General features: G+C 34.4%; 1 protein-coding gene across 9 annotated transcripts in view; it reads right to left on the bottom strand.

Moving 5' to 3' along the window:
* Nucleotides 1-1,491: 1,491 nt before the first annotated feature.
* ey (eyeless) overlaps nucleotides 1,492-13,354 on the bottom strand; it is a 74,015-nt gene continuing 62,152 nt past the window's right edge. For 8 of the 9 annotated variants that reach the window (XM_036367711.2, XM_036367804.2, XM_036367730.2 and 5 more), the window contains 4 exons: nucleotides 3,669-3,842; nucleotides 3,316-3,573; nucleotides 2,755-3,253; nucleotides 1,492-2,504 (listed from right to left, as the gene is read on the bottom strand). In XM_036367711.2, coding sequence (XP_036223604.1) covers nucleotides 1,778-2,504; nucleotides 2,755-3,253; nucleotides 3,316-3,573; nucleotides 3,669-3,842 — 1,658 coding nt within the window. In that variant the 3' untranslated portion in view covers nucleotides 1,492-1,777. The remainder of the gene's footprint in view (nucleotides 2,505-2,754; nucleotides 3,254-3,315; nucleotides 3,574-3,668; nucleotides 3,843-13,354) is intronic. The other variant, XM_036367752.2, reaches the window with a different exon arrangement.

Genomic DNA, 13,354 nt, shown 5'->3' with positions numbered 1-13,354 from the left:
CCCATATATCTAATATAAAATTTTTCGAACTTTCGGTTGACTTTATACATCATATACTTGTATCAGTCAATATATAAGATGTCATAATGAAATTCAGGGAGAATCCCTTTCTAATAACAGTGTATTTCTGTGAAATTTTTAGTTAGAACGTGGTATTAGCCTCATATGGATTTTTAAATATCCGGTTGACTTTATACCGTATATATTTTTAAATCTGTGAGATAAGTAATGGAATTCAGAGAACATCTCTTTCTGTCGTAATAACAAAACTGGATAAAATCGGGTCAAAATATTCTATAGCCATAACTTCTATAAGAAAATTGATAAGAATTATATGAGAATTTCAAACTTCCGGTTGACTTTATACCGTATACATACAAGGAGCAATTCAAAAGTTTCAGGACTTTTATTAAAAAACGAATATTATTTGTTTTTTTTGGAAAAATTATTGGTCGCCTTCAAAATAGTCTCCTTCCGCCCGAATACAACGTTTTGAACGTTCAAGAAGGTTATCGAATGACTTTTTTAGGTCATTTGTCGGTATAGCGTTGAGGATGGCGGTCGTCGCCTTTTGGATGGTTTCCTTTCATGGCCAAATGTAGTTTTCCGAACAAATAAAAATCGCAGGGTGTCATATCAGGCGAATAGGATGAATGGTTGATGATATGAATGCGATTTTTGGTCAAAAAATCTGTCTGATTCTGAGGTCTTTTTCGTGTTGTTTCAAAGTGTGCGGGACAAATCGAGCACAAACCTTTCTGAGGCCCACATTTTCTGTCAAAATACGATAAATCGACGCTGCGGATATTGATAATTCCGATTCCATATATTTAAGCGATGATTTCGGCTCTTTTTTAATGAATTCACGCACAATTTCCGTGTTTTTTTCGTTCACAACATCTTTTGGCCGGCCCGAATGTTCGTCATCTTCCAAGTCCTCCCGTTCCTCTTGAAAACGTTTAAACCACTCGTGAATACGGCTACGGGATAGACAATCATCGCCATAAACTTGTTTCATCATTTGATGAGTTTTGGTAAAAGTTTTACCAAGTTTAAAACAAAACTTAATGTTGACTCTTTGTTCGATGCTCATTTTCCGACCGACACTACAAATGTAATGTCACATGTAGCGCGATATCTCAGCTGTTATACAAGTCAGCTGTTATATAAATTTTATACGACAACACTGAAGAATACACAATTGAGGGATAACAATTTCATACAGATGGCGCCACTAGAAGCCACGTTGTTTAAAAAGTCCTGGAACTTTTGAATTATACCCGAAATATGCCATAATATTTTATTCCAGACAGTGTCATACTGCGCAGCACTTGTTTAATGGGTAACTTCCTTCCATTTCCAAACGTGAAATCATGTATTGTAACAAAAAGACCTTTTTCTATATTCAAATTCTCCATAACTTATCAGGACAACACCTAACTATAAGTTATAAAAAATAATCGAATACGAAATAATAATTTTTTTCTGCGTTTTTTCTATAGAATTTTATTTATTATTACGACTGTATGGATTTTTCAAACTAAAACCCCATCGTATTCATTTTCTCTAATAATACGTACATTAATATGTTTATTGATTTCTCGAATATGCCAAAAGTATTCTATAGCCTTTTTGTTTAAAGAGATCGAATTCAAAAATTGTATTATCTCAATAACCTTGGGTTGAGCTTTATGTATTGGAACAACTCATTGATATATTTATAAACTTATTTAAAACCACTTTGAGCGTTGGGCATGACTAATGTTGTATATTCCTCTTAAACCCATGGTGAATAAAAGCATGAGGCGAAAAACTGCTGCTGCTTTCCAACTTGGTTTTGTGAGCTTGTTGAGGAAAGGCCAGTGCCCATGACTGTGGGACCGCCACTATTATTGCATACTGCAGAGGCAGCAGTGGCCGCTGCATAGCCATATCCCAGTTGAGAGTAATTGTGTATGGTACTAGCTGCTTCACTGCTTCTACCACTACCGTCGTTGGGTATACCTAGCTGATGGCTCGGTGGACTGCAAGGTGAGTTACGAGTCGATAATATGGTGGTGTTATTAAGGTTTGTCGTCGTAGTTGATACACTACTGCAATTTATGGTAGATACCGAGCTGTCGCTGGAAACTTGAGACAAGGCAGAAACATTGTTTGAAGAATCTGTTGGTAGCGGTGGAGGTGGTTGCATCCCCAACGTTTGTTCATAACTGCTCACTGTCGTATCATAGCCGCTGCATGCCGACTGCTGATTTGTGTCACCAGTTGAGCTAGTGCTACCGCTCCCAATCATTGCACTGTTACTACCATGTCCACCGCTCGCAGAGGGTATTCCGAAACTCCCAATCACTGCATGATGATGCGGAGGTGGTGGAAGGGGAGCACGAAGCGACATATGACACTGATACAGTGAGGGCGGTGTTAGATCACGTTGCTGAGACATTGGTGATCCGGGCATCGGTGATATTGAGGGATGCGTGAAGGATGACATAGACGCCATTGAACTGTAATGAGCGATAGGAAATAAAATAACAATTGAAGGAATATTTTGATCTAGGTTTCAAAAAAAAAAAAATTGTTCAGAGTTTTATTTTCCTAAAAAAAAACACATTTATCATATAATAAAGTGATTCTTTTATTCGCAGACTTTCTGCCTGTAAAACTTGGCCTTGTTAACTAACATGGTGATAGTTCCTCTCTTGTCGATTTCTGATTTAATTTTTAGTAATATGTTTATACACAAACAACGCTTACCTATAGGTCTCACTCATAGCCGTCGTGGAGTGATGATGTATTGGGTACATAGTCCCCATAGAGCTGCTAAATCCGTTATTTAAATTAAGCCGAGGCGATATCGACGGCACAATGGAACCATCTAAATGAGGGTGTACATGATGTGGCGCCGCATGATATGTATGCACTGGTCCAATGGGAGCACATCCAGAGCTCCCGGCTGGACTTAGTCCCATCATTCCTGTATTATTACGATCACCGGAATGTCCACCTCCCAAATTTGTAATACTTGTACCGCTGGCGTTGCTGCTACCTGATGATGACTGCTGTCCTCCTCCAAGATGATCAGGGGTGCCAGCTCCACTAACCCTAATAGAAGTACGTACTGCCACTGATGCAGCAGCCGTTACAGCACCTGTAGAAACTGAGTTATTAGCTAATGGGGGGGTGGACATTACGCCATCTGGAATCACTGCATCTGTTGGCGTAGCATAGCCGAAATAATCAAAAAAAAGACGTGCTTTTTTACTCACTTAGTATACTTAGTCTCTAGAAATCTATAATTGCTATTATTATACTTACTTCCACTTGGCACTACCGTGGCGCCGCCGCTACCGTTCATACTGCTTCTGTTGGGACTGTCTGTGACGGAGGTGGCAGATATAGATGAGCCAGCGCCAGTTGAGCTGGGTGTTAGGCGCTGATTACGTAATTTTTCCTCACGTCGCCATTTAGCGCGTCGATTAGAAAACCAAACCTGTATTCGGGCCTCTGGCAAACCAATTTTACCAGCCAGCCGCTCACGCGCAAAAACATCAGGATAATGGGTGCGTTCGAATTCTGCACACAGTTGTATATATGTGAATCGAAAATAATTATTTTTATATATTTTATTATTAGTATTTTGTTTTTATAATATTACGAAGGAAGAATACCTTTTTCTAAACTATCAATTTGCTCATTGGTGAACGAAGTGCGATTCCTCTGTAGTTTGCGTTTAAGTATTAACCGAGCTTGATCGTCATCATTTGCACCTACATTCGACATATCACCATTGGAATTCTCACCCTCTCCCGAACCGGTTTCATCTGAGTGATGACCATCGAGTTCTGTAAAAATATTGTGAAATTGAATTAATTTATGTGTGATTTAGATTTTATCACTGGTTGTGCTAGGAAATTAACTTAATTGAATTCAATACAATAAAAATTAATTCGCTTTTTAATATACTCAAAGCCTCAGATCTCGAAGTATGTTCCCTAAAATTATTCATCATACTCTCACAACATGTTGATCCAGATAATAAGCGTTTTGTTCTCCTAATGGTTGTTTGTTACACCTAATAGCAATCGAGATTGATAAAGATGTATATACTCGTATGTTTATATAAATGATCAAGATGAGGAGACGAGCTGAATTCCGGGTTACAGTCTAATATCTTGACGAAAATTGGTACACGTATTCCTTAGCACAAAATACCATTAAATAAAAAACAACTCTAAAGTGCTATAAATAAGCTCCAAATGAAGACACAAAACTGTAATTAGGAACAAAGAATCTCAGTTAAGAGGGACATCTGGAAATTGATTAAATTATTAAATAAAAAGTATTTTTAAAAGCAGTAAAAACATGTAATTGTCAGCACTTTTGACGAATTTCCGGTTTCGAAAAAAGGGGAATTTTTCAATTCGTACCGATAATATCAGCCGATAAGATTTATTCGTAGTAATACACCACAAAATGTTGAATATAATATTCCAACTTCATTTACCATTTGACACGGGTCAAAACAAAATTTTACTTAAACTTTAAAGTTTTAAATTTCGATTTTTTAGGTCGTAATTGACGAAATAAAAATGTTTAGCATGGAAAAGTTTGCTTTTGTATTTAGGAGATCGATTGAACGATATTTTTCAAAAACTGTGGTTTTATTTATCAATTAAAGTTGAAACAATTTAAATACACTATTTTATTATTTTTATTAAGTTTTACTATCAAAATAAGTTACAAAAAAGTAGAAAAGAATTTAAAAGTGCACGCTTTTACTTTTTCTTTTATCTTCGTAAGTACTTTCTCTCTATAAACCCCATAAATAATTTTTTTATAAGAGCTAAGAGATGAGATACTTTTCTGTGATCATTTTTCGGTGGCTCAGGTACTGGTCGTTTCAGGTCGTATGCGAATGAAGCAGAAGAAGATTCAAGGTCAGGATATTCCATATGTTTTAGATTTTTACCTTAACGTCTTTTACTCGGATTCACAATGCAAAAGTAGCAGTCGTTAACGTGGTCTTTTGTTTCTTGCCAGGTCCTTGGAATTGCAAATTTCATAGACTTTTCTCACCTCGATACCAACCTAAATTAGAGAAATAGAAATTTATATGTCTATTATATTTAATTCGTCGTTTAATTAAAATATGCTCACCTTCCAAACATCTTTTACAATAAGTACAATCAACTTGTGGAGCCCATATCTTGTCTTGATTCCGTACCGGACGGTCAAAATGTGCTTCGTAGGCATCGCAGAGAACGTAAGATGTATTTAGTTCGTATTTTACGTCTCGAACTTTCATAAATTGTCCATATACAAGTATATAGCAAAATGCATCAGCATCATAGTTACACTTTCGCGACGACATTTTAAGTTATTCTAAACTTGTACAAAACACCTAATCGTCGTTTATGATTCGAGTGCCATCTAAGAGCACTGTTTGAACAATTAAACCAAACTCTGGTCGCGCGGTATTTTTGAATGTATTTAAAATTATTAAAATTAAGAAAAAAAATTGAAATATTAGTATTTTTACTATACTGTTGCAAAAGCAAACTTTATACCGCAAAAAGTAATTTTCTTTTCTTTTTTGTTCATAATTTACTAGAAAATCATAAAATAAACTTTAGGACGAAAAACAAAATTTTTTTGTAGAGTAGTGTAATAAATGTAAATGAAATCCAGGATGATACATTATCTTATCTTCATATTTTTGCTTCGGTTCGGAAAGTCGGTAAGTTTAAGAATATCTTGGGTTCGAGTATCCTCGTAAATACCAATAGAAGCTGTGCTTGCTGCTCGTGTGAGGACTTGTGTGAAAAGTGACCATTTTGAATAATAACAATACATGTATTACTAAAAAAAATTAACTTAAAAAAAAAAGTATTATAGTTTAATTTTTCTAACGACTTGGACTGGTAACAGAACTTATGGCAGGGCTAAGATATTTTTCATTTACTATTTGAAATGGGCTTAATAATATACTAAGAAAATATTTTACCCTAATGAGTCATTTGATTGATATACGTAAACTAGCATATATGCATAAACACGGAGATGTGTTTAGAAATATTGGTTGCTATTACTAATTAGCTCGCATATTCGACAGGGCATACGTACGAGTATACCATATATGTAGGTGTTAGTATGTTCGTATGCATGCATTTTAATGCATAATCCTATATACCCGCGCAATGTACGAAGGATGTGGAAGCGCATTCGAGCGTAAAGTTGTGATAAGAAACGTTTGGTTACGTTTTTTGGACATCCAGTCATATATATAAAATTACGACAAATACACGTGGATGACTCCCACTTTGTTAAATTTACTCATAATCTGTTAAGGACATAAAGATTATATAGGGATTTTAAATATGATAATCATTTATATCCACCGCATATTTTCACTTGTGTAAATATACACATAATTACGTTCTATTCTTCTAGTTTTATGAATTTCCAAAAAAAATCACTTTGTGTTTTTATTTTTTAATATTACTAATACTAGAAATCAACAAGAAAAATCACACAAAAACGTTAGATAAGAACACAAAAGATTACTTCTACTTTTGATTAACACTAGAACTACAAAGATTTACAAAGATATACCTATTTCGAATAGGTTTCTCTCTCTCCCTGAAAATTAGAAGCGTAAGAACCAAATAATCTATAATATGGTATAAACAAATGATGCAGATTTTGACCGGTTCGTAGTACTAGTGTTAAAAATATAACTTCAAATGAGAATAAAAATTTCTGAATATTATAAACATAATTACTATAATATATATTTTTAGCTTGTAAATCTTCTTTGGTTTATAAAACTGTATTGTGTCTAAAGTATCTGGTTCTGCAACAATTTATCATAAAATCGTGGAAATGATTATAAGCAAGTAAGGATAGGTAAAGTATACTTTAGTTCGTATATATGAAGTAAATGATGGATTTTAAAATTGGTTTATATGGGAAGTAGGCGTGGTTATTATCCGATTGCGGCCATCTTCGCACTGTTAGATTAAAATGTCAATTTTGGCACAGCCACCTATAAAGCCCTCTTGTGTCATCCTGGATGTAAAATTTAATGTTTCTGATGCATTTAGTTGTTGATTTATCGCACTTTTAGTAGTTTTGAACAAAACTGTTATATGAGGAGTGGGCGGATATATCATCAGATTTAACTTATTTTCACACTGTCGTAAGAAGGGTTAAATAAATTTGTCCTGTACAAATTAAGTTGATATAGCTTTAATGGTTTAAAAGATATATATTATACTTTAAACTTATTAGGGGGCAGGCTATACCCGCATTTTAAAGATTTCCAAATCCCAGTTTCCCCTGCATAATGTGATTTGTTGTGCCAAATTTAAGTTCTGTATCTTAATTTACGGCTTAGTTACTGCACCTTATATGTTTTAGATTAATAGCGTTTTGTGGACGTGGCAGTAGTACGATTCCGCCCATATACAGTACCAAACTTCTTACGGTATCAAGGAATATGTGTGCCAATCAAGATATCTTAGTTTTTACTCAAGTTACTCGTAAACAATTATTTTAATTCGTCGATAAATATTGGAGGCCTTAATGACTGCCCTTCTGTAGCTTAGTTAGGTCGCAAAAAATTCAAACATAAGTAAGTAGGATGGGATAAGTTCGGGTGTAACCGAACATTTTATACTTATAGTCTCGCAATTTGCAAGCCTCTACAACAGGGAAATACCTTCGGGTGTTGGCAAAACTTTATATTAAACAAGTGAGCAATATATTAAACAAGTAACTGAAGACCGGCGAAATACTTCCAGGTGTTGGCAAAATTTTAATTTAAAAATGTTGCGAAAGAATTCAGCATTTATTTTTCGACGGAATCATGAATAAATTACAATCAAATTTTTATCTTATTCCCTAATATTATTGGTCATAGATTAAATTAATTTTGTTACTATATTTTACTTCCCGTCAGCAAAAATTATATTAAAATCGTCTTCAAATAAGATATATATGACATAAACTCAACCGAAAAGGCTAAATTTAATACATTGAGTTGATATGCAAAACGTCATCTAGAGGATTGGAATTGATTTTATTAAGGACATGAGGTTTGGACAAAGGTCCAAACCAATTCCATTCATACTCTGCGCTAAGCAGATAATTTTTAAGAAAAGTTTTCCACTTAAATTTATTAAAATAGCAAACATTTTGCCCAACCTAAATGGTTTAAAGACTGGTGGTGATTCGAAAACCATTATATAGGGTATTTTGGGGCAGTAAAGATCTGTGCTGATTTTACATAAGTTTTGATATTGCTGAAGTATATTCAAGAACATATTTTTAAACCCTGTACAGCGTATATTAAGTTTGCCACAAAGTTTGTATCCCCCGGAAGGAAATGTCGGAGACCCTATGAAATGTATATATAAATGATCAGCATGATGAGCTTTGTTTTGATTTAGCCATGTCCGTCTGTCTATCCGTCCGTCCGTTTGTCCGTCTGTCTGTCTGTATATATGCGAACTAGTCCCTCAGTTTTCAAGCTATCGATATAAAATGTTGCACCTGTTCTCTCCTCATTTGTTGGAATGGCAACAATGTTATCTTTGAAGAAATTGTTCAGATCGGATCACTAAAGCATATAGCTGATATATTAACTGGATTATTGTCTAAGGCGACAATGTAATCTCCGAAGAAATTATTCAGATCCGATTACTATAGCATATAGCTGCCATACAAACTGAACGATCGGATATATATATATATATTTTATAAATATATAACTTATACACTGACCGACATAGGTCGTGTTAGAATAAATAAAATCATTACATGTAGTATATGGGAGTTTGGATAATTCCTGGTCCAATTTCACATATTTTCGGCATTCAACTATAGTATGCACAATATAACAAGTTCAGGTAATTTTTTAAGATATCTTACATATTGACCGATCTCTACGGTATAAAGCCAACCGGAAGTTTGAAAATCTCATATTAGGTCCATAAGAGATAGGAGTAGTATTGAGCAGCTTTTATCTATTTTTCTAGTACCACAAATTATAAACAGAAAAAAAAATTATCTCTGAGTTTCATTAAGGTACCTCACATATCACCACCAATATATGCGTGATAAAGTCAACCGGATGTAATAAAATCCTGATATTAATTATATGGTGGCTAGGGCAAGTTTTTACCCGATTTGAACCATTTTAGACACAAAGATACACTGTTTTTAGAAAAGCACGCTCTTTCAATTTCATTAAGATAACTCACATATGACCGATATTTTCGGTATAAAGTCAGCCGGAAGTTCGAACATTTTCTATTAGATATATGGCGACTATGGTAATTAATAATCTTAATTAACCCATTTTTGGCACACGGGCATATTATTATCAGATAAAGATTCTCTAATTCTAAATCTAAAGTTTCTATAATTTATCTCACAGATTGACCGATATTTTCGATAAAAAGTTTGCAATAGGAACTGGAGTCCATATTCGGTTTTGGTCCGATTTGGATAAATTTGGTCACACCTCAAAGGGAGTATTTGTGCTTAATCTGACGCGTTTATTTAACATATTTATTTATCAAGTTTTTAGTAGTAAGAAGTTGTCCATGCTGTATTTGGTAATAATAGCTTGGACGGTTTAGGAAATATATACAAAAGGCCTTTTCGAGGGCTTGCTACTGCTATTCCCTGTGCTTAGTTATGGAACTTTATAAGTGATTCGATTACGCCCATATACCAACTTGTCCCCCTTTTTTACCAAGGAACACGTGTACCAAGTTTTTTTACTTAAGATACAGCTTGCACATGCAGACTAACAGACGGATGATTTCAACTGGTCTCTTCATGCTGATCATTTATATATACAAAGCCCTATATCTAACTCGCTTACTTTTAGGTGATACAAACAACCGTTAGGTGAACAAAACTACATATTATATTATATTATACTCTGTAGCAACATGTTGCAAGAGTATAAAAATGATGCGGTGGAATGATGATTAAATCGTGAATGGATTACAATTAAATTTAAAATCTTATAACTTATGTATATTAAAGGTCATAGATTGATTATTTGCATAGCTTGATTATTTGATTTACTTCGCGTCAGCGAAAATTATAGTAAAATCATTCTCAAATGAGAATTATCTGACAATAACTCAACCAAAGAAGCTGAATTTAATATATTGAGTTGATGTGGAAAACGTCAACCAAAAGATCGGAGTTCATTATATTAGGTATAAGAGGTTGGAATCAAGGTCTAGACCAAATTCATCCATATTTAGCGCCAAACCACATAAGTTTGAAAAGAAGTTGTCCACTTAATTTTATTAAAATATCACACATTTTGACCAACCTAAATGGTATAAAGTCTGATAGTAAGTCGGAAAACACTATATAGAGTATATTGCGGGTTGAGAAAGAGATGGGTTGATTGCGTTAACTTTTGACTTTGTTCAGTTATCCTCCGAATGGAATGTCTGAATCGAACAATTCAAAAAATCAGTCTTGAGTATGAAGTAATTAATTTTGATAAGGGTTAATACTAAGGTACAAATAAAGATCTTTAACAGAGGCGGCATTTTAATTATAATTATTTAAATAAAAGAAAACAGTTATTGTGACTAAACTATAACAGTTAGACATATGCTGCAAAATATGTATGTTAAATAATAATATAGGGTGATCCATTTCATGGTTCCCTACTGTTTTAAAGAAAAAACACAAAAAATTCAAATTTAATGGGGAATGTTTTTTATAATTCGAAAGAACATTGTTTGGCATTTATTTTTTAAAGATTATCTCTTTCAAATGTTGGCCGCGGCTACGTCTCAGATGGCTGATCCGTTGAGTCCAATTTTCGATGACTCGTTCGAGCATTTCGTTGGGTAACTGGCGAATGACACGCGTGATGTTTTGCTCCAAGGCCTGAGTCGAAGCGGGTTCATCCTCATAGACTTTGGACTTTACATATCCCCACAGGAAAAAGTCTAACGGTGTAATATCACACGATCTTGGTGATCAATCGACTAGCGCAAACCGTGAAATTATCTGCTCACCAAAGTGTTCAAATGTCGCCGAGATCACGAGCTTCAATTCAAGTCATTAAACAGTCGGTTATCATGGCGCGATAATGGTCGCCATTGATGGTTATGTTCTCACCGGCATCATTTTTGAAGAAATATGAACCGATGATTCTACCGGCCTACAAACAACTTCAACCGTTGTTTTTTCTAGATGAAATGGCAGCTCTTGAATCTCTTCAGGTTGCTGTTCGTCCCAAATGTGGCAGTTTTGCTTGTTTACATACCTATTAAACCAGAAATCGGCTTCATCGCTGAACAAAATTTGGCTCGAAAACGTCGGATCTTGAAACTTTTCAAGAGCCCATAGAGCGAAGATACACTTTCACCTACAGCCGCTATATTTTCTTTACTGCGTGCTGGACGTGATCTATTCGGTCGAATATTATCCAATAATGAATGTTGGGTTTCAAGATGGGTGATGGTTTTGCGAATAGTATGCTCAGTAGGCCGATTATGTTAACCGTAAGTTGAGCGTAGCACGCGAAACACATTCTTTACAGAACGTGAATTTTCGTAGTAAAGTTGAACGATTTGTAAACGTTGTTTAGTCTTTTCATGATGAAATGCTAAACAATACTGAACAAAAATAACATGACATCTTGACACGACTCATGCGTGATATGTCAAAGAAAAGGCTATTGGAAAAGGTACCTCTATTTGGATCGCCCGTTATTTTCTGCGAAGTCGTAGTACATTATTTTGTCCTCTAATCAATATAATTCGCAGCGCACGCTATGTAAGGAATTTTTTAGGTAATTTTTTGCACCTTGAGTACATTATTTACGTTTAAGAAAGGATCCCTTAGTTTTTTTAAAATATAATATAGCGTATGTTCCCAATATTTTTCAAATCCGTCCAGTAATTTCGGAGTCAATTCAATTCGAACAAACAAACAATCAAATCTTTCCTCTTTAGAATATTAGTATAGATATAGGAGTTGGGATAATTTGTAGACTAAATTCACATATTTTCGTAAAGTAGTATCTCTAATATAACATAAAGATACAGTGTTATTAGAAAAAAACTCCTTCTAAATTTCATCAAGATAACTCTCATATTGGTCGATATATGCGGTATATAGTTGGAAAATCTTCATATTAAGTATATGGGGGCTAAGTGTTAGCAATAGGCACTCCGGTCCCCATATTCGGTTTCTGAGGCTTGAAAAGTTATTTTGACAATTTCTAGACTCGAGATGGCAAAAGCAAAGTTTTACCCGATATATTCATTCGTGCTTGATTTATATACTGGAACGTGAAAGAATTAGATGGATTTTAAAATTGTCATGAGTAGGCATGAGTGGAATTCGATTTCGCTCATTTTCACAAGAAGTTCCGGGAGTTTGTTATACATCTACATCATAGTCCGTCCTGACGCAAAAGTGATTACTTCCTGTTCCTAACTATAACAAATTATTTTGGTGGTGAAAAATTTCCCTCGAAAGAAGGTTGTGAAAATCGACTGTCCAAATTATTTGCCAGTAGATTTCTACGGGAATGACATTATGAAATTACCATCAAAATTGCAACAAGTAATCGAATAAAAGGTGCAAATTTGACATAAATCGGATTATTCTAACCATGCTAAATAAAACATTATATTTGATGCAAAAATAATAGATTTCTTTTTATTAGACTTATAATTTTTTCAAAAATGAGTGGGACGACAAAGACGAATTTCAGATATCTGTATATCCGTCCGTCCGTTCGTACAAGTGATAACTTAAACAAAAATTAAGACATCTTGAAGCAACTTGGTAGATGTGTTCCTTGGCAGCCTAAGGAGGTTTGCAAATACCGTTAATCGAAAAGCTACTAAGTCACAAATGACAGCTATACGTAAATATGAAAATTGGTGCAGAGCATCACTAGTTCAAAAGTTATTGAAAAGTGGGCATGGTTCTGCATCTAATAGGTTTTATATATCTCACAAAATACTAAAGCTATATATGTACACCAAACTTGCTGGAACTGTTTCCTTCTTCCACTTCATCACATAGTGTGCATCCAATAATAACCACGCCCATCTTCCATGCACAAGTTGTCTTGAAAATTACTAAAAGTATGTCAAGAAACATTAAACTTCGTATTATAATGAGCTCAGGCCTAAAAATGGATGAAATCGGCTCAATATTAGCTATGATTTTCAAACTTCCGGTTGGCTTTATATTGTATACATCAGTCAATATATGAGGTATTTTAGCAAAATAAAATTAACGCATATCTTGGATATACTATAATACACAATCAAATTCTATGGAGAAATTT

The sequence above is a fragment of the Bactrocera oleae genome, chromosome X (genome assembly GCF_042242935.1).
Source record: "Bactrocera oleae isolate idBacOlea1 chromosome X, idBacOlea1, whole genome shotgun sequence".
NCBI lineage: Eukaryota > Metazoa > Arthropoda > Insecta > Diptera > Tephritidae > Bactrocera > Bactrocera oleae.
This window is presented reverse-complemented; position numbering and strand designations above follow the sequence as displayed.